This window comes from Equus asinus, chromosome 16, assembly GCF_041296235.1.
Source record: "Equus asinus isolate D_3611 breed Donkey chromosome 16, EquAss-T2T_v2, whole genome shotgun sequence".
Classification (NCBI taxonomy): domain Eukaryota; kingdom Metazoa; phylum Chordata; class Mammalia; order Perissodactyla; family Equidae; genus Equus; species Equus asinus.
The window spans coordinates 2,917,580-2,939,900 of record NC_091805.1 but is presented as its reverse complement, the minus strand read 5'-3'; the positions used below and the strand labels follow the sequence as shown (position 1 = coordinate 2,939,900).

Here is a 22,321-nt window from a genome sequence, read left to right as displayed (position 1 = left end):
TGAGATAGATGACAGGACAAGGTCCCATGGCAAATTAGTGGCCACAGGTGGGAAAAGCATTGATACCTCCTGATTCAGTACAGTGGGAACAGTAGCATCTCACCCTTCCAGCAGGTTCCAGGTGTGGTTCTGCTAAGAATATAAAAGTCTGTGGTTGAGCAGTTCCATAATTTTGATAGGAGGGGTTTAGAGATGGCAATTTACTCAGCCGGAGTGGCTGGGGAGCCATCTGGAAACTGTATTTGCACATCAAGAACATCGACTTTCACTTAGATTCTTTCTGTATTTGGTGTGGAAGGGGAGAGTGGTAAATGAATATTAAGCTTTGCCACCCCAGGCACCCTGAACTCTACCATTCCTTATGGTGAGATCTGCAGTCAGTGATGGTCCAAGACTGAGGGCATTATACCAGGGGAAAGAATAAGAAAGCAAGTCAAGAGACAGAGCACGGGAAGTCCATGATAGCTCCTTTCTCTTGAGCCAAGAAGAGGTGCAGCCAGCACGCCAGCCCCTTCCGGAGCAGACCCTTTCCTAAGAGTCACCCCAGCCAGGCATCGGGGAGACGGTGCCCTCCTTCCCTGAAGGATGTCTGCAGCACTGTGACAGCCCCTGCCTCAGTGCCCCCTCCTCTACCCTGGCCGAATTGATCCTACCTACTCAGGCCCACCTACTTCATCTTTCTAAACCATAGTTCAAACCGTGTCCCTCCTCAACTCAAAACCTTTCCTGCACCACATGATCCAGAAACTCCACCTCAAGGTGTAGACACAAAAAGAAAGCAGAGACTCAAACAGATAACGTACACGCCCATGTTCATAACAGCATGGCAGACAATAGCCAAAGATGGGAACAAGCCAAATGTCCAGCCACAGACGAATGGATAGACAAAACGTGGTCCATACACACAAGGGAGCATTACTCAGCCTTAAAAAGGAAGGAAATTCTGACACATGCTACAACATGGATGGATCTTGAAAACATTGTACTAAGTAAAGCAAGCCAGACAGAAAAGAACAAGTATTTTATGATTCCACTTACATGAGGTACACAGAATAGGCAAATCCACAGACAGAAAGTAGAAGAGAGGTTGCCAGGGGCTGGGGGGAGGGGAGAAGTATAGGGTTTCAGATGGGGTGATAAAAAGCTCTGGAAATGGATAATGGTGCTGGTTGCAGAACTTTGTGAATGTAATTAATACCACTGAATTGTGCGCTTAAAAATGGTTAAAACACTAAATTTTATGTTACGTATACTTTACCACAAAAAATAAAAATTAGAAAAAAAGAAAAGTCCTTGCCTGGTTCCCAGCCTGGCCGGCGAGCCCCTCACCCAGCAGCCTCTGCCGCCCTTTCCTCTCCCATACTCCCTTCCCATACGTGACTCAAGTCATGCTGCCAAACTGGATGCCTCACTGTTCCCCCAACACTTTACAGTCAAACATGACAGGGAGCAAATTTTAAAGTATTCCTTTTAATTGAAAATAGGGCCTGGTGTTTTTTTATGTTTCACAAAAAAAAAGTTTCATTTTCTTTGCCTTGCTAGTCATACGCGTGGGTTCTATTCTCATGTCTAAACATATCACTAAGTTTAAGTTCTGGGGACCAAATGAGGTATCAGTATTATAAATGGGGCCCCACCAATGTCTTATTTTGCACATTAAAATTTCCTGTAAATGCAGACAGCTCTATGCAAATAAAAACAAAGGGACACTTCTCACAAAGGCAGATTATAGCCCACAATTCATAAATGCATCAGGTAAAAGTGTGCTGAAGAGAAGAAATGAAATGATCTCCATCTCGCTCACTAGGCTAACAAGTTCTCCAAGCACGGCTCACGGTGGAGTGGGTCTCCACCCGGGGGAGGAAGGGACATCGCCTCTACCAACACCTGTGGCAATAAATTAGCTTTCCTTTACATTCCTCCTCAGAGTTCTGTCCAAAATCAAAGGGATGTTAAAATGGCCAGAACTTAGGATGTGTTAGAAAAAGAAGAAATCAAACTATATAGGATTTGATGGGTTTTATCAGATTAAAGTGTTTTATTGGTCCACTCAATGTTTTAAGTAATTCAGTTGCGGAGCATGACTGCTTTAAATGCAACGCTATTTTTAATAAGCAATGTCCTTGAAAAGACTTGGAAATATTGCTTGGGCTGCCACAGCGCTAACAAATAGGCAGTTACCATATTTAGTCAATTATTATCACTTAAATGTATTATTTAGCAAACCTGCAGATCGTAAATCCGAGGAAGTCTATAGGGTCTGCCTGAATTACACATTCCTAGCACCTCTTCCACATCCTTCAGCTCTACACAAAAATGAAATGAAGCCAAATATATCACAGCAAAGGGGACAGTGTCCCAGAGCCACTCAACAATCTGGATCTATGCGGAGAAATAATGTTCCACTCGTTCTCTCTCCAAAGATGAAAGCATCTTAATATGGCTCCCTGCACAGCTCTCCTCAAAGGTGAAATTTACAGCATGCCACACTTTATCTTAAAAATGTGTATGCTTCATAATAATTTCATATCGGAGCGCTTGATCTGCAATTTTTACATGAGAGGCATTCAGATTCTGAAACTGGGTGGAAAGGAAACCTTGCATTATAAACAACAGGATCTACAAACACTTTTAAATTTAACTTGGTGGTGTTTTTTTTTTTTAATTTGGCTTTTGCAATCACACCTGCTTGGCGTATTATTAAAATAGACTCGAGATAAACGCCTGACACATTTGGCTGCAATGCTAAATTTTCTGTTCACTTCCAGAAAGGAAATACAACATATTTTTTAAATTTACGAGCACTCGAGGACCGTGTGCTCCAAATTATTGATAAACGTAATCTAAAACACTAAAAAAATATATTTTTGGTCCTGCGGAGGAATTTGCAGAGCAAAAACAGGAATGTCCTGATGCCCACCTTCCCGTAAATCTGTGGGATTGTGTAAATTGTTAGATTATCAAAATCAGTGCTTTCAGGTGCAAGATTCCTTCTGATTTGGTTAATCCAGCCACACAGCTGTTGACGATGCCGAGCTGTAGGAGACTCCTTCTGTTACAGACTCACAGGGGTTATTCTCTCTAGTCTGCTGCACAAATTCACTGCACACAGGGCTCCTCTGTGCCCAAGGTCATCACGAGCAGGTCCCCTGTAACAGGTCCTCTTGGAAGGCTCACCCCTAACACGTTCCAAGCCCCTCCTAGCATTTCTGCACGGCTACCAGGATCCACAAACAACAGCATGCCCTGGCTTTTGTATCCCTGTTTGACAAGTGACTGAACTTCAACAAGGAAGCCATTGAAAGAAAACAAAATCCTCCTCTCTCCAGTACTCGACAGAGCCTGCTCACATAGGACAGGCTGCCCCTCGAGACCAGTTAGAACATAGACAAGACAGCTTAAGGCAGAGGTGCACCTTAAATGTCTAAAAAGCAACAAGTACTTTTTCAAGCAACAGGCACAGAGCACAACACACAAGCAGCTGATCTCACGCAATTTCAGGAGCAAGATCACAATACACCGTCTCCAAAGTCACAAGGAAATTAACTGGACATTAGTAGAATTCAGGTGTCTACAACATACAAATCCTGGTACTTTTATCTATTTCTGCAAAATTAAGAGGTTACGTGGAGAGCCAGAAACACAACAACACTTATTGTATACCAACCCCATTGGCAGCTGCCATCTGCACTATTGTTTCTATTGCCGATTTATTAAAATACCGCCCATCTCCACCAACCACCAGTGACGACCCCTGGCGATCTTTTAGGTCTATGGAAAAGAATATACTCTGGATGAAATTCTCCAGATAGCATGGCTTTTCCTCAAAACAAAAGGTTTTCTTCCGTAATCCACTAGTTCCTGGTTTCTGGTCGTAGTAAGGAGCTGTAGCAAAAGTCAACAGAGGGAGAGGACCTTCTTCCATTTTTCTGTATTTCCCAGAAATCCATTCGTCAAAATCACTCATCTTTCCTTCCCAGAACGCGGCTCAGCGAGGATGTCCAGAGAGCTATCCAGAGTCCCCAGAATAGTCTGTCCAGCCCCGAGCTGCAACGGTGTCGTCTGAGTGGCTAAAACGGAGGTCCTGCCTGGACATGCACTCCCGACGAGGAAGCTGGCTTATTCCTGGTTGTTGTCGCCCCTCTGGAAAAAGTTAAGGGCCACACACCCACCCACACTCACGCACAAAGCGGATCTTCAAAGTTGTTTTGATGAGGACACCTGCCCACATAACCAAGCCGAATACCCTTCAATTATGTTTGCCTCGTCTCCCCGTTAGGGTGGAGAGAGCTGCAAAGGGTGCTGCGGGCAGCGGACTTCAGTCGCCAGCAGCAGAGGGCTGCCAGGCTCCACTCTCCGAGCCCGGGCGCAGACAGGCAGGTGCCGTCCCAAGAGGCAGGCTCACGCCCTGGACACCGGAGTGGCCCTCGCCACTCCTGACGCCCCTTAAACCAGGAGCCTCTCTGGGCATTCCTCACGGAGAAGGCCATCTTCAGCTAAAGTTGCTCCACACCGTCCAGCAAGTTAAAGGTCAATCTTAAAATGGAAGCGCGGGATCTGTTACCCCCGGTTTCCTTACATCACTGTCATTTTGATACCCAGGGGATTTCTTACTTCCCACACGCAATCCCAGTTAGAAGAAAAAAAAAATCATCTAACAGGACACATTTATTCATTGGCCACTGAAGAAATAACAAAGCAGTATTCCGTCCTAGAAGAACAGACGCCTACAAACACACGCTGGGGCACCAGCACCTCGTCATCCCCTGAAACTCAGAGAAACGTGGGGATGAAGACGCACAAGATCCCGCCCGAAAACGGAAGCAGGACAGCGGGGAAAAGTATGTTTTCCTGAGTGCATGAGGTTTCATCAAATTATTATTCGCAAAAATAGTATGAACATGAGGTTAAATTTTGTGTTTTAATCTTCTGAGTTTTAAAAACACTTGACTTTTTACGAAAACATTTTCAGTGAAGCCGTCTAGGCCCTTCGCATTTGAAGAACCTGACATTTGAAAACTTTCTACCTGAATAAAGTTAATATCCAGCCCCATTTGATCCCTGAGATGTTGGGAATAATCTACTTAAATGCAGACATGCTGGCTCTTTATCTGGTTCAGCAGAAACTCCCAGTTAAGAAGCTCCAATGTCAAGGTTTTGGTGAACTTGTTAAGATGGTTGAAAAGTAAACCAGGACTAGTTACCCCACACATTTGGGGAGTTTGTCGTGCACAGAGGAGTCAAGGTGTTCAAGGGAAAAGTGAACGATGCCTTGAGAAATGAAATTTAAGTATTTTTCTACCAACTTGTCAAGCAAAGTCCGAAAGCGAGAGGAGCAGCATCCCCCCGCCAAGGTAGCACTGCCCCTGTGTTCCGGGCTGCTCTGCGCAGGAGCAGCAGAAACTGAGGGCCTCGGAACAGAAAGCGGGACACTGGCAGGTCAGCTGCGCTCCCTCGAATGACAAAAGGGGCTGGCTGTGCGCAGGGACAACCTGGAGACACACATGAAAACGATTCACGAGACACGTCTGTTAAGTTGAAAACCAGTTGCCCAAAAGACGATTGCTTTTAATAGCTTATTTTTGCCTCTTACTTGGTTTTTAAAAATAAAATGTTTTGCAAATTAATTTACGAAATAAACTTGCTTTATTAACAGTAGTTTACACGCCCACTGTTTTCCAACTTGCTACAAACGCATCTTTGTATTCATATTCTTTAGGTTCAGTGCCAAATTTTTCTCTGGTTCTAGATAAGCCTGCAAATGAGGCCAGCATTTGTGTCTTGATATATTTAATAATAGATTCAGATTTATGAAATAGCCCAGTAATTTTTTCATTGAGAATAACAGAGCAACCAAACACGTAATTGGTAGTTTTCTTAATGAGATCTTGAAATTCCAGGGGAGATTCAGGGGCCTCTGGTCACAGGTGCTCCAACACCCCGAAACAAAGCTTCTCTGCCCACACATTCCGGCATGTTCTCCGCTGGCGGGCTGCCGCTTTCTCGGGGAAGTTCTTTCTAGAGCTGGAACCAGGAGAGCCAACTTTTGTTGCGGTTTTATCCGCACATTTATTTTATTTACAGTTTACAGCTAATGCAATCAATCCCATTAAATGAGAAATTACAAAGGATCAAGGCATCATCATGCAAATTCAAAACAGATATTCAACACAAAACGTACAAGCATGAAAGCCAGTTTCTTTGCAGGATGAAATCCAACAGATCTTGTTTCAAAGGATGCCAAACACCTGCTTTTCTTCTTGGAGACCGAGGCCACCTTAGATACTGAACCTCACCTTACGCTTACGGGTCATGTGAAGCAAAACTTGTTTTTTTTTCACATTGTAACTGTTGTAAAAGCTATGTTTTTCCAGAATTAAGCCTGCTCACAAGCCTAGTACCAGTTTCTAACTACGTAAAACAGATTGGTACAGAAAGTATTCCAAATGTAATTATTCTGATACTCAAAGGTTAAAAAAAAATTCTAAAGTAGTTTAAATAAATTTATTGCAAACCGAACAAGGGTGGTGCTCTTCCAGTTTCAACTTCCCAAATACTTGATATGCCATCCTGGGGTTGATTATTTTGTCTGCCTCTTAATCTCAAGATCTTTAAATATACTTGCCCAGTAGATCATGTCCATATGTAAAAATTTCTTTAACCCAAACGGAAATAGATATCAGCGTTTGAGCATCAAGAGGTCGCACATGTCCAACCTGTGGAGTCAGGTCACAGGTGGACCCAGAGCCCCTCTTGACAGGGGTGTCTGTGTGGGCATGCGCACCTTTCCGCTTTCCTGTGGATGACCAGCCTCACGGCCAGGCGTGGACTGGGGAAGATGCCCGCCTCTTACGGCTTGTGCCCATGTCAATTAAAACCCAGCAATTTAAGTGCGCACCAAATCTAAGGCCCAGACGAGAGTTCTGTACCCAAAACCAGAGAGTAACGTTTTCAGCAAATGCATATGTCTGGAATGGTGTCTGTCAGTCTGCAAAACTAAGCCCAAAAGATAATCCTTGCCCTAGAAAAGCTTCTATTCTAAAAATGGGCGTGAGTCCTAATTTTATGGACGCTATAGAACTCAACCCCATATAAAAATATTACCAGAAGCAGCAATGTTAGATGGACTGTGAAGTGTGGTGAAAAAGAAGAGGCATTAAAACATTAAGCTTCCTAAGACGCTCAGATGAAGTGGGCTGCTATTAAGAAACTCATTTGTTTTAGCTCTCCAGCAAAGGTTGAACTTCATCTTCGGAAACGTTACTGTCGAGCATAGCGAACCCAATTTGGCCTAATGAATTCGCCTGCGTTGCCAGTACTCCTTCACAATGACACAAATTACATTTAAACCATATGGGGGATTTAAGGATTACTCCCTTCAGAGGAGGAACTTTCATGCCGGTCTTGGGTCCAATCAATTTCACAATGGCAGAGTTACGACGGACCCCTTTGCTCCCGGCCTTACAAAGATTCCAGCTCCCATTGCCATCAGCAGTGACACCTTCCTGGTAGAAGAGAGCAGAAACTGTAGACCTGCCAATCCTCTATTCATTCTATCTTTTTCCATCAATAAATATTTATCGGGTGGTTAACTACTGTGTCCCAGGGCTCATGCGAGGGCTGCACCGAGGGCCTGAAGGGGTTCCCCTCTTCACACCAAGAGTTCATCTTTAGCACATGCCACACCAGTGGGCATAGGGGACGGAACTGCCAACCCTGTCTCTGAGTGCAAGCACTCGAAAGAAAGCTAAAAACTGGGCTAAAGTCAGCAGGGATCCGCAGACCCCCAGCTGAGGTCCTGCTCTTCGACAGCTGCAGGTGCCTGCCTCTGATTGCTGGGGTGTCTGATCCCAGTGGTGGGAAACAAGCTGGGAAAGAGTCATTCATTTCTCCAACCAACAGTACAGAAGCACGTGGTAAACGCCGGCCCCAGGCTGGGCATTGCAGGATAATGCAAAGACTGCAGTGTTGGGAGCCAGACAAAACTGGGGCTCAGGTTTTTGACTCAAAAATGTGGGGGAGGTACCATCTTGAGCACGTTACTTCCTTGAACTGAGCCTGTAAAATGGGGACAGCTCTCTAGGTTGTTCTGAGGACTGAATCAGGTGACACACGAGAGCACTCAGTCCGGGTCTGGCACAAAGCAGAGTGTCAGTAAACGTCAGCCCTACCCCTCCCAACCCGCGATTTCCTTGTCTCTAAAGTGGGGCCACAACACCTGCCTCACAACGCATTTGTGAAGATGACCTCACCGAATGTCCACGAAAGCCTTAGTGAACGAGAAAATCATGTAAAGATACGATTTTTTTTCCACAGTCTGACGGGGGTGGAGATAGAAAAAAAGGTGGATAGACCTTTCTTCATAAGACACTCCTCTCAAAGGGGAGCCATCCCAGCAGGGCGGCTTCACGCTGTCCTGGAGGTGCACGTGGAGAGCTGTGGCTCTGGAGAGGCTGCAGTGACGGGGGGAGGCTGGAGAAACAGTTGAGGCAAGATTTGAGTCTCATGAACCACATAAAGTTTATTTTGTAGGCACCGGAAGCTATGGAAACTTTTTAGCTGGAGGAATATAAACCAGTGTGTTCTTGGAAAGTTGACTGGCTGCTGGTGGTACATTAATTGGCTTGGAGGAGGAGAGACTGGAAAAAGGTTAACCAAGGCTCGCAAAAGGATCCCTTCCTCAGCTCTGAGGATCCTGGTCAGTGTGATCTTGTCCAGAGCTCCTCCCCTGCCGGCCTCCCACACAGGACTTCAGCTTCCAGTCCTTGGACCAGCTGGAGCGCTGCTGGGTTTCTTCCCTCCACATGAAGACACTACCTGAACAACCTCTCTTTCCTCTGACCCCTTCTCCACGTAGTGTGTTCCACTCATTCCTTCTCTTCTCTGACAACTGTCCCCTAACCCACCCCACAAGAGTGGACTCCTGGGGCCATGTTTCTCCTACAGGACCCTGATGCCAGGCCATGATCACCAGAGTGGACACCTGACAACAGCTGGACCAATCCTATTATCTGTCCTAGGAATCTCGAAGTAGGACTCAAAAGCATCAGTCAGACTCAGTTAGTTCTTGAACTGGGCAGACAGGTCAATGCAGGAGCTGTGGCACAGGGACAGCTGTGTCATGAGAACAGTCACAGAATAGTGACTGACAGCCAGATGATACATGTGAATAGGTGGGAGCTATGCAGGCTCCAACTCTGGATTATTTAGACATCTGTAAGAGTTGTGGGCCTGATGAACAGGAAGAGCTGGAAAAGAATTCAGAATAGAATCAAGCAGAAAATAGGTCAGATGAATCTTCTCAGGAGGGCAAGGGCTGCAGACTGATGAGACATGGCGATTAGGGAACATGGTCTGTGAACACAGCCACTGCGGATGCCATTGGCACGGGCGTCTGGACTGGGGTGGCTCCACATCCAGATCGCAGGTCAACATGCGCCTCAGCCAGCTGACAACGTCACCCCCAACTCAATTGGAAAGGAGACTCCTAATTGCTTGGGGTGAGAAAAGGGGTTTTGAAGTGGGCATTTTTAAACATAGAAAGATTCAGAATTAAGTGTAGATATGAAGTAAATCAAACATAGTATACATATAATACAATAAGTCAAACATAGCACTTTTGCAGTAAGTTTGGGCGAAAATCCAAGTATATTTGGTATTTAAGTACATTAAGAGAATCTGGGATATTAGTTTATCTAACAGCTTAGCCTTGTGAGTCTAGCTTATAACGTGTATTGAGTAACTTGTTTTGACTTAGGATTTTAAGTTCAAGGGGGTAAGAGAATGTTATCAACATTATAAACATTATGGGAACAATCAAAACAGCATGGTACTGGTACAAAAACAGGTGCACAGATCAATGGAACAAAATTGAAAGCCCAGAAATAAAACCACACATCTATGGACAGCTTATCTTTGACAAAGGAGCTGAGGGCATACAATGGAGAAAAGAAAGTCTTTTCAACAAATGGTGCTGGGAAAACTGGAAAGCCACATGTAAAAGAATGAAAATTGACCATTCTTTTTCACCATTCACCAAAATAAACTCAAAATGGATTAAAGACCTAAAGGTGAGACCTGAAACCATAAGGCTTCTGGAAGAAAACGTAGGCAGTACACTCTTTGACATCAGTATTAAAAGGATCTTTTCGGACACCATGCCTTCTCAGAGAAGGGAAACAACAGAAAGAATAAACAAATGGGACTTCATCAGATTAAAGAGCTTCTTCAAGGCAAATGAAAACAGGATTGAAACAAAAAAACAACCCACTAACTGGGAAAAAATATTTGCAAGTCATATATCTGACAAAGGCTTAATATCCTTAATATATAAAGAACTCTCACAACTCAATCACAAAACATCAAACAACCCAATCAAAAAATGGGCTGGAGACATGAACAGACATTTCTCCAAAGAAGATATACTGATGGCCAATAGGCACATGAAAAGATGCTCATCATCGCTGATCATCAGGGAAATGCAAATTAAAACTACACTAAGATATCACCTTACACCCATTAGAATGACAAAAATATCTAAAACTAATAGCAACAAATGTTGGAGAGGTTGCGGAGAAAAAGGAACCCTCATACACTGCTGGTGGGAATGCAAACTGGTGCAGCCACTATGGAAAACAGTATGGAGATTCCTCAAAAAATTAAAAATAGAACTACCATACGACCCAGCCATCCCACTACTGGGTATTTATCCAAAGAGCCTGAAGTCAGCAATCCCAAAAGTCCTGTGCACCCCAATGTTTATTGCAGCACTGCTTACAATAGCCAAGACGTGGAAGCAACCTAAGTGCCCATCAACAGACGAATGGATAAAGAAGATGTGGTACATATATACAATGGAATACTACTCAGCTGCAAAACAGAACAAAATCATTCCATCTGCAATAACATGGATGGACCTTGAGGAAATTATGTTAAGTGAAATAAGCCAGCAAGAGAAAGATAATCTGTGTATGACTCCACTCATATGAGGAATTTAAAACTATGGACCAAGAACAGTTTAGTGGATACCAGGGGAAAGGTGGGGTGGGAGGTGGGCACAAAGGGTGAAGTGGTGCACCTACAACATGACTGACAAACATTAATGTACAATTGAAATTTCACAAGATTGTAACCTATCAATAACTCAATAAAAAAAAACAAAACATTATGGGAACATTCAAGAAAACTTTGTACCACATTGATAAGGTTAAATCATCAGATGCAGGCAGTTGACTGCAGCATCTCAGGGAATGGACTCCCAGGCCAGACTGACAGGGTTGGACCCCAGCTCTGCCGGCCACTGGCTGTGTGACCTCAGACAAGTCATTTAACCTCCCTGGGCTTCCGTTTCCTCATCTGTGGACACGGGGAGACCAGCAGTCCCTCCACCTCACTTGCTGCTGCAGTCATGGTTGAATGAGGTGACGTACAGGAAGTTCCAAACTAGAGCTGGTACAGGACGCCCTGCACAAGCGCCTGTTGGCATCATTGTTAGAACAACGTGAATACTTCAAAAGTTATGCTTGTTAGACAAGGAATTTAAAAAGGAAATAAACATATTTGAATTTGATTTACAAATCTGAAATATTCACAGGAGTTTGAATAAATGAGCTTGTAGCTAAGATCACCAAAAAACAAAACAAACCAACTTGCACTGACAAGTGAGTCAGCAGAGAGAGAGGAAAGGCAGCAGATGTGCTGAGATAAACAGAGAGGAGAGACAGGGAGTAGCTGCCTGGTCCCTCCTGTCCACGCCACCCTCGGCTTTCCAGAGACGACTCTCTAGCCTTATGATAAGTCCTCTCGGTAGAAACCGCTTGCCTTCCTCCCTTTGAGCAACCTCAGTCAATAGCAGGGAGACAGGCAGAGTACCGTTGACTAGCTGGGTGACCTTGCGCAAAGTACTTAAGCTCTCGGTGCCCCCATTTTCTCATTTGTAAAATGGGGATTGAAAAATAGTACCTACTTATTGTGGTGATTTTGCAAGATATACAAATATCGAATCATTATGTTGTACACCAAAACCTAATATAATGTTATATGTCAATTATACTTCAATTTAAAACAAATGCATCTCTTAAGGAGAGGAAAAAAAGGGAAAATAGCACCTGCTGCAGAGGTTTGCTTGTGAAGACAGGATGACTCAATGAGCTCAGCACCGGCTGGTCTACTGCCTCCTGAGCCTACGTGTCAGCTTTTATTACTGCCCTGAACCAATCTGGAAATAGGTAGCCGTATTTCTGACCTATTATGCATTTTAACAGAATTAGGAAATGTCCTTTAAAGAAAAGGAGAAATTGCATTAAACTATAAAGAAGGTATGAGGCCAGAAGAATCAAAAGGACCAGATGGCTTAGAGACTTACAGAATCCCAGGTTCAAAGACTCCTGAAGCATATTTTGAGGTTAAAAAACAACAAAACAGCTGCCTCAGAGCGTGTGCGTCCTTTAGCATCCATCAGTCTGTCGTCCACCTGTTTACCCATCGCATACCAGCAGTCAGTACATAAATTAACTTAGCGCATCCATTTCATCAGGCACTGTGCACCATGGGAAGATGGCAGCCTCAAGTTGTCCAGAAACTTCTGGTCTAAGAGGAGAGATGGATACATCAACCAATTGCTGTGAAATGGAGTAGAAAATGCTACTCTGGGAGCTCGCAAGGGAGCCATGAGCACTCAGAAGAGAGAGAGAAGTCATGGGGGCATTCCCGCCTCCACAATGCCATTCCTAATTTGTGTGGTTACGACTACAAACAACCTCCCAGGTCTGAAGATGCGCAGGGCTTAGCGCTCCCTTTCAGACACACGCACATATGAGGAGGACTCCTGTTCTATGAGAAACCACTAATATTCAACCATTTTGACCTATAAAAACAGCAATTTGTATGGTTCACATAAAATTTTTATATGTATCTTTTACCTCATTTCCTTTTTGGAGCATCCTCAAGAAAATTTTCGTTTAAATCCCTTAAGAATATTCATTTGGAGCTAACAGAATATTTCCCCATATTCTGGCTATTACCAGGAACCATGTATTAAAATCCCCCGGTAAAAAGAGGTCCATCTGTGGAATTGCTTTATTTTCAAATCATTCACGGTTGTATGTTTCCCTCTTGTGGTGGAAAATGGAAAATCAAGCACAGCTTCCTACAGCCTCACAAGGGGGCGCGCCAACTGGCTGGAGCGCGTGGCACAACTCCGGGGCCGTTCCCCTGGATACAACGGGAAGTTGCATCCACACACCCCTGGAGTGTGGCGGCAGAGTGGCGGGCCCTCATTAAATAATTTCACTGCGGCGGGATTTCTGGGCTTTTAAGAAGAGGAAAGGGACGGTGAGGTTATTCTCTGTCTCACGGAGGATGTTTCCAGTTACACGGCCTGGCTGAACCAGGATGTCAAGCTGTAAAGGAAGCGACTGGAGGTGGCCACAAAGAGGGGACTTCTTTTTCTACGGGGTCTTTGTGAACTTGAGTTTCTGTAAAACGGCGACAGTAAAACTTCCTTTAACGGTTCTGAAAGTAGAGGAGGAAAGCCTGTAACTTATCACAATACCTGGTCAGAGAGCAGCCGCTCAACAAATGTTAAACAAACCCCCAAAACAGAGAGAGACATTGACAAGGACTGGTCACACCCTTCTCACACAGCCCCTCATCTCCACGCAGGTGAGCCCAGGCAGGGGAGAATCGTACCATGGGTCGGTCTGCGTGTGGACCGAACGCCTGTGATGGGCGGGGAAACGGGGAGGAACGGGATGCACAGGCCCTGCTCTGAGCAGAGGGCTCTGCAGGCACAGACATAAGCTTCTGGCTGTGCGTGGTCTTTCTGGCCTCAGTTTTCTCATTTGTAAGGCGGGACAATGGCACCTGCATTAAAGGTGGTCCCTCAGTAGGAGATGACCACAGCAGGTCACGCCGTGTGGGACAATGTTCCAAGGGCTTTACAAGCGTTAACTTGATCTTCGCAATGACCCTATAAGATCAGTACTATGATCTCAGCCCCTATCTCAGGGATGAGGACACTGGGGGACACAGAGGTCATGTCATCTGCCCAAGGTCAAACAGCTGGGAACTTGTGGAGATGGATTTGAACCCAGCAATCTGGCCCAGAGCCCACACTTAACCATCACACCATGCTGCCTCTTACTCTAACCAGGGGCCACATGAGTGGCAAATACCCAATAAACAATAGCTTTTAAAACAGTGATCTAAAGAAATGTGGGCATTTTCTCCCCTCTACACCATTTGTGGGAATTCCTGGGATGAACAGTGGCTCAGAGGGGCAGCCACAGGGCTCTCTCTCGGCTCAAGGATTGGGTGAGAACCAGGCTTCAGGAAAATAAATGCTGGACATCAACATGAAAAGTTTGGCCCCCCCAGCCCACAGCTCTAGATAACTCTATTAAAACGGTTGACCTTGAGGAATTCAGCACAGTGGAAATCTGGGTTTGAATCCAACTCTTGATCATTTTCAGTATCTTGGTGATCTTGGGCAACTCACTTACCCTCTGTTTCCTCATCTTAAAACAGGGGTCTAATCACCAATCTCTTAGGCATTGTTGAAAGATGAAATGAGGTCATGTAAAGGGCTGAGCACAGTGCATGCTATTGCATGAAGGTTCTCCCGCAGGCTTACAGCCACCCCTGCAATCCTCATTTTACAGATGAGGAAACTGAGGCTCAGAGAAGTTAGGTGACCTGCTCAGGGTCCCACAACTAATAAATTGGGAAGGCCGCTTTCAACACCAGTTTCAATGCTAAAGCTCGCGCTTCCCATCATTAGGCTGCATGGCGCCTTTGGATGCTCGAGCTCATTTGCACTCGGAGAAAATCAAGAGGAAACAGATCCCAAGTGATTCCCAAAGGGCTACGGTGCAAGGGTGAAGTATGTGAGTTTGGCGCCTGTCCACCCCACCGCACTGGGAGGACAGCAGAGGTCTTGTGGGGTGAATTGTGCACGCCCTCGGGAAAAAAACCAGTATGCTGAAATTCTAACCCCAGAGACCTGTGACTGTGACGTTATTTGGAAAAAGGGTCTTTGCAAAGGTGATCAAATTAAGATGAGGTCATGCCACACCAAAGTGGGCCCTGAACGCAGGGACTGGGTTCTTCACAGGGACAGACACATGAAGAAGAGAGCCATGTGGAGACGGAGCAGAGGCTGGAGCTACGCTGGCCCCGCAGCTGCGGGCACCACCAGAAGCTGGAAGAGGCGAGAGGGACACTCCCCTGGGGCCTTCAGAGGGAGCGCGGCCCTGCCGACACCTTGATTTGGGACTTCCAACCCCAGAGCTGTGAGAGCACACAGTTCTGCTGTTTTAAGCCTCAAAGGTTGTGGTACTCGGTTACAGCAGTCCTAGGAAACTAACACCATACGCAAGTGACTTAATGAAAAGGCAAGCCCACCCCAGGGACAGTGGGGTCCCCCTGTTGCAGGGTGGCTGGTCTGAGTGAGACCCCTCCCCGCACAGCTCTGCCCCCGAGTGTTTGGTTCTTCTCACCAAATAACACAGCTGAGGCCATGGCACAGTACACAAACCAGAGGGGAAGAGAAGGACCGTACTCATTCTGTACCCTCAGGACCTGGAATGAAGCTGGCACACAGCAGAGAGTCAACACATGTCAGAGCGGCTCCCCTGCTGAAGCGAGAGAGTTAAATGACCGCTGTGAGCAGGGCTCCTCATGGACGGAGGCGAGCTCTTCCAGGCAGTAGTCAACCAAGTTATTTCCCCTTCTGAGACCAACCTCAACTATAAAATCACTCCCACCATCACAGACGACTTCTCAAAGAACAAGGCATCAGCCACAGAGCACACTCCACCTGAGAACCGGCATTTTAGGTGGTTTCTACAGCACACAGACTTGTGCAATAACAGTTAGGAACAGAACTAGAAATTGCAACAGCAAAGGAAGTAGAGCTGGTTAGTCTCTGTGGCTGAGGCTAAAAGCTTGTACTACTGCCAAGGGGAGCCCTGGATAACTGCAGGCGGAGAGACAGAGAGGTCTTCACGGGGCTCGTTCCAGAACCTGGACTTCAGTGTGGGATAGAAAGGTGGGGAGTGAGAGAGACACAGAGCAAAACACACAAGGGAAAGGGAAGGTCGCGGCCACCCCGCGTCCCAGCCCCTCCACTGACATCAGAGTGAGAGCTACAGGAACAGCAGCGCCACACTGGACGTCTAGCTTTCTGTCAATGTTTGTGTCTGAAAATGCATCATTTAACCTAGTGAACGTGTGTCATTCATTCTACAACATAGATCTGGAACCAACTCAAGTTAAAAGACTTGCCCGGATGAAAACGTCAGGTCACATATGGACCGTTGTATGCCATGTCATCTGCTGGATGAACACAGACAGTCCCGGCAAACTGATGGAGCCTTCATGAGGTACTGGACAAATACTGTGACCCAGTTCCCCTTATAAATAGCTTTGCGGATTGGTTAACCTAAGTCTCCAAGATTCTTCCTTCCCACTGGGGTCGTAGATAATCCTCAGACTGGGTCTTAGGTCGGCCTGAGTATAAAGAAGAGTAAGCCTCAGGGTGAGGGGCCGTGTGGGGCTCACTCATCGCTGGCCGCCTCGTCGCCTGCCCCCGTCCTGCCAGGCAGGAGTCAGGACGAGCTCTATTTTCAGGTCTGAGCCTGTGGGCTCACTTTCCACAAGGGCCCCCTGGTTTGGCCGGTGCTGCTCCCTCTATGTGGAACATGTCCACTTTTTCCTGGCTTCCTCTCCATCATCCTTAGGACTTGGCTTGAATACACCTCCCCTGGAAGTTTCCTCTGATTACCGCTTGGTGCTCCTGCCAGGCTCCCAGTGACACGAAGGAAGCACCTGTCACCCCACGTTGTAACGCCCACTGGACGGCAAGCTCCCCCGGGAGCTGGAGACTGTCTTGTGCACCGTATTTGCCCCAAATGCACAGCACAGCATTGAGCAATGAGAAAACGCTCAGTAAATGTTGGATGGATGCAAAGCACCCCCTCAAATATCTTTCGGGAGAAGCTGGAGGAGAAAGCGGACCCAACCATTTACCAGAACCACTACCCTAGCACCCTAACGGGTAGACCAAACACTGTGACTAGGACTTAAGCTACTCAAGGACAATTTTGTTTATTTTGGAGGCTGACCACTGTCTTCTTACGAGATAACTGAGCATCAAGCTGATAACACGTTACTGAAAACCTAAAGTTATACAGAGAAGGTCTCCCACTGCTCCCCGGGCCCTGGGCATGAAACACTTAGTCTCTATAATAGACACTTCTGAAATTTATAGGCTGACAGGGGTGGAGCATCTTGATGGGTCAGTGGCAAAGCTGGGAAGAAGAGAGTGAAACTGAGAAGGTGGGGGCTGGCTGGGGACGACCAGCAAGGAGAAGTTTCAGGTGTCTGAATTTCCCATCACCACCCCACTGCCCAGCGTGGCGACCTGCTTCTTACGACCGCGTGTGAGACGGTTTGCTGGGTAGCTTCCTATGCGTTATCTTACCACGCCCTGAACACACCTCTATGACATATCATTTTAATTTTACAAATAGGTAAAGAGAAAAAGAGTTCAAGCAGTCTGCCTGATTAGACAGCGAATAAACAGCACATCCCGGCATCAAACTCAAGTCTGTCTGACGTCAAAAGTTATAGTGCAACAAAATTCTAAGGTAAAAGACCTAATCTTGATACCTCACTAAGATCCTCAAAATGGCATGATCTCTCTACTTTTTGGTTACTCTTTAGCACATTTGAGTTTTGGACTTTGAGAGATGTCAGATAAAGCCGCATGCTGTGATTTGTTTTGGCAGGAAACTTAAACTCGTCCAGTGGGGTGGCTTTCCTGAAGCAATAGTGGAATTTCAAAACAACCATAATAACTCACATTTGGGTTGTATCCTAGGGTTTCCAAAACCTTTGCATGCCCATTGTTTAATTTAATTCTCATAAAACTCTCTGATAAAGCAGATATTAGAATTAATCCCATTTTACAAGTGAGAAAACTGAGCTTTAGATCAGTTAAGCAGAAAACATGATATTGCACAGTAAACTGTACAACTGAGATTTGAACCAAAATCTTCAATTCCAACCCATCACTATGAAGCAGTTATCTGGTGAGATTCAGGGAGCCTCCAAGTAGCCTGTCTTCCACTGGGCATTACGTCAGGCGTCTGCAGCAGCACTGTGGACTCTGGAACTCTGCAATCTTCTTGTCAATTATTACCATTGGTGTAATACACACCAGCTGTTACACACATTACACAATGGTGTAGTAACACACCATTGCTGTGACTGAAGTAGACAAGAGGTATCAGCCACCTGCAGTAAGCCAAGGACTGTGGCTTCCCTCCATGCCCACTTTACTCTGATTCCTCTTAATCATTCTGCACTTGCCTCAAAAATCACCTCGTCTGGGAAGAGAAGACATCCTTGTTCCTCCCTTCCCCCTCAAAGTGGGGCTGGGCAGCTCTCCTCTGCGTTCCCATGTTGCCCTGCACTTGTCCTCTTATACAGCTGTATCGGGGTTGAATGGCAGCCACCTCCCCCCCTCCGCCCTCCCCCAAAGACATGTCCACCTGGATCCTGTGAATGCAACTGTGTTTGATAAAAGGGTCTTAGCAGAGGTAACGGAATTAAGGATCTTGAGATGAGACCATCCTGGATTACCCACGTGGGCCCTAAATCCAATAACAAGTGACCATAAAAGAGACAGAAGAGGAGAAGAGCCAGAGACTGGAGTGAGGCAGCCACAAGCCAAGAGCACTGGGAGCCACCAAAAGCTGAAAGAGGCAGGAAGAATTCTCCCCTGGAGACTTCAGAGGGAGCGCAGTCCTGCCAACACCCTGATCTCAGACTTCTGGTCTCCAGCACTGTGAGGAAATCAATTTCTGTAGCTCTAAGCCACGTAGTTTGTAGTATTTGTCACAGCGGCCACAGGAAACTAGGATCCGCATCACATTTTTCTAAGTACCTATGGGTGCTGCTCTAGGAGCATGAGCACCCTGAGAACAAAGGCTTGCTCTTCTTCATCTTTGTGCCGCCCCACCTCCCATAGGGCCCGGCACATGGAGAGTGCTCAACCATGCTCATGGACGAACAAATCCACGCAGGCAGGAGGCGCACAGCCAGGCCAGCAGGCATTTCCTGCAGCTTCCCATCTGCAGCATAACGCTGGCCTGGGCCCGGGAACCATTCCACAGACCCATCCTAAGACATCCGTCTCAACTGCCAGCTCAACTCCAATGAGGTGACAGCCCCAAACTGACGGGCCTGTGACTGGGACAGCAACTGTGAGCCTCTGCACCGCAAACCAAATTCAAGGGGTAATGTGTGGACAGAGAGAAGACAGGACGTCCAGGTGGGCGGCAGGGGGAGTCGTGGCAGACACAGAAGACCCCCCCCCTACACTCCAACGGCCTCAGCGTTTGGAATCATCATAATGGTTAGAATCATCAGAATCTTCTGTTCACTAAACACCACGTCAGGCACTATGATAACAGCCTGATGCATTTTACTTCATCCTCACATGTCTCTTTGAAGGCAGATATTGCTGTTATTACTCTTTTTACACTAAATCTACACATGGGGACTGGCCATGGTGAACCGTGGGAGAAGTGTTTTTCTCCTGGATTTGACCACAGAGGGCCTGGCGCCATCTGTGGGGCCTGGGGAGGCAGTCTGCCTTCTGCAACAGGTGCCAACCTCATTCCCGATCCACCTCAGTGGATCCTGCGCTCGTCTCCCTTTTCCTCATTTTTAGACGGATTTCTCCACAGAGTGCGTTTCTCAAAGGCCCCGTGGAGGCAGTGATAACATGGTTTTATTATTAACATGAACGCTCTTTCCCCACCCCACCCCACTACGCCATCCCAGCTCCATGTCCTGGCCTCTCTGCACCCACGGGACCATCTCCCAGTCAGGTGGGCACAGGTGAACACCTAGGTTCTCGTTTCTGTGGCCAACGGCTGACAGGACTGTCACCCTGGGTCAGGGCCATCTTGTCTGCTTGTGTTTTAACAAACCTTCCCATTGTGTACAGTTTCCAAATGCTAACCAAAGCACGTTCAGATGTTGACCAGAATGGAGGAGAACCGTATCCCCAGGCCGCCCCGCAGACTGCAGAAGGCAGGCAGAAGGCCAGAGTGCCCCTCAGCACAACCGTCTCCTAAGACCCTCTCAACAGGGCAGTGTGCTTCGACAGTACAAATACGGTAACATGCTAAACAGCTATGCCAGAGGACTTTCATCTAAATTAATGTCATCTCCTTCAGAACAATCACCTCGGGAACGAACGTATTTATTCAAACAATGCTGACACCGCACTCACATTTCTGGAACTCTTTTTCGGGCAACTGTCTTTACAGTCTGTGGGACTTTCTTTGAAAGTCTTCAGTCATAACAAATTTCATCCTTGGAGAATGGATTTGAACTTTGGAAAGAGACAAAAATTGGTCGGAGCCACGTCTAATGAATAAAGTGGGTGATCAAATCTTGTTACATCATTTTAGGTGAAAAATGAGGCATGACTATAAAATAACGTGACTGGTTTTCCTAGATGACCCATAAGCCGACTGGCTGAAAAATAGTTCCTGTAGAGGAGTTCCCAAATGCTCTGAGCACTAGACGCATCACTGGCATAAGCGTGCGGGTCCCAGAGTGGCGATCTGGCAGCGTACAATACTAATTTGGATATATAAGTTCAAATATGTTTGTAAAAAAAGAAATCTGATTGCTTACACTCATGGAAATGAAGAAGATATTCTCCTGGAGAAATTTCTCCTCCTTTTTTTGACAACCTGGTCTGCTTTGGACAGGGAGTCTGCAGAGAAAAACAGACTTGTCGCCTGCAGAAAGGCTTCGCTGGACACAGCACCCTCCTAGAGACACCCACCGCCCCCAGGCTGGGGCAGGTGCCCCTGCCCTGAGCGCCCAGAGCCATCTCTTTTCCTTGGGTACCAGCTCTTACAGTACCTAGAGATGACGGTCTTTTTTTTGTGTCAGTCTTCCCCTATTCAGCTTGAGGCTTCTTGAGATTGGGGACATCTTCAACTCTGTGTCTCCAGTGCTGGGGACAGTGCACACGGGAGAATGGGACACCAACTCCTGTCTTGACTCAAAGGCTTTGCCTCTGCTTCTCATGCTCCTGGGCCTCCCTAGTTACTTCTGCCTGGCAACCAGAACTGGCCATTCAGTCTGTGTAAAACCCACCCACACAATTTTATAGAGACCTAAGGTAGACTAGTGGTTGCTTGGGGCCAAAGGCAGAGGGGAGCAAGAGGGATTGACTGCTAATGCATGGGGCTTCTTCTACGGTCATAGAAATATTCTAAAATTGTTGTGGTGATGGTTGTACAACTCTGTAAATACACAAAAAAATATTGACTGGTACACTTTAAGTGGATGAATTGTGTGGTATGTCAATTATATCTCAGTAAAGCAGTTTCATTTAAAAAGTCCTCCACAATGGGAAGGTTTTTGCCTTGGTTCCTTTCTAAGATGGCGGTTGGAATAAACGATAGTTAAGGTCTCTTTCGAAAATCTATTTACCTATATAAAATTAAGTTTCTGTCTTCCCTCTGTGACTCTACCACTTGAAAATGACTGAGTGGTCTTCCCTCAATCTGAAAACCATGTTTGGGACAGTGAGGTCTGTTGGGTGCTCCCCAACATCAGTTCTCCCTTTCATTTAGCTTGACACCCCCAACATTTAGCCTTGACACATAGCACCCAGAATAACACTGATATTTCCCAGACTCCCTTGCTGCCAGAGGAGGCCTCAGACTAAGTTTTGGCCAAGGGACACGAGTGGAGCTGATCATGCGCAATCTCTGAGAAAGGCGTGCCTTCCTTCCTCTTCCTCTTGGCTGGAACAACCATATCACCTGGCTAGGGAAGGCTGAGAACCAAAGAGACATGTGGGTCCCCTTACACAATGCAGCGACCTCACCAGCCCTGGACTGCCCACACCCAGCCTATTGCACAGAGGGTTCTATTACTGTGAGCTTTTATTTTAAGTAACTTATCTTGGAAATCTGTTACAGCAGCCAAATGCACCTTTTTTTGATGAGGAAGATTAGCCCTGAGCTAACATCTGTTGCCAATCTTCCTCTTTTTGCTTGAGGAAGATTGTCGCTGAACTGACACCTGTGCCCATCTTCCTCCGTTTTATGTAAGATCCCACCACAGTGTGGCCTGATGAGCAGCGCCAGGTCCACACCTGGGATCCGAACCAGCGAACCCCAGGCCACAGAAGCGGAGCACGCAAACTTAACAACTACACCACTGGGCTAGCCCCTCTACCTTTTGACTAATAATAAAACTTGGTATTCTGTACCAAAACAGA

The 22,321-nt window shown here is 46.4% G+C and overlaps 1 protein-coding gene across 2 annotated transcripts in view; it reads right to left on the bottom strand.

Annotated features, from left to right (window-relative positions):
- PGM1 (phosphoglucomutase 1) overlaps window positions 1–22,321 on the bottom strand; it is a 60,255-nt gene that overhangs the window by 27,514 nt on the left and 10,420 nt on the right. Inside the window, exon 1 of one of the 2 annotated variants that reach the window (XM_014855340.3) lies at window positions 3,668–4,504. The exons of the other annotated variant lie outside the window; for it this stretch is intronic. Coding sequence (XP_014710826.1) covers window positions 3,668–3,967 — 300 coding nt within the window. The 5' untranslated portion in view covers window positions 3,968–4,504. Of the gene's footprint in view, window positions 1–3,667; window positions 4,505–22,321 lie in introns of those variants that run through there. 2 annotated transcript variants of the gene reach the window in all.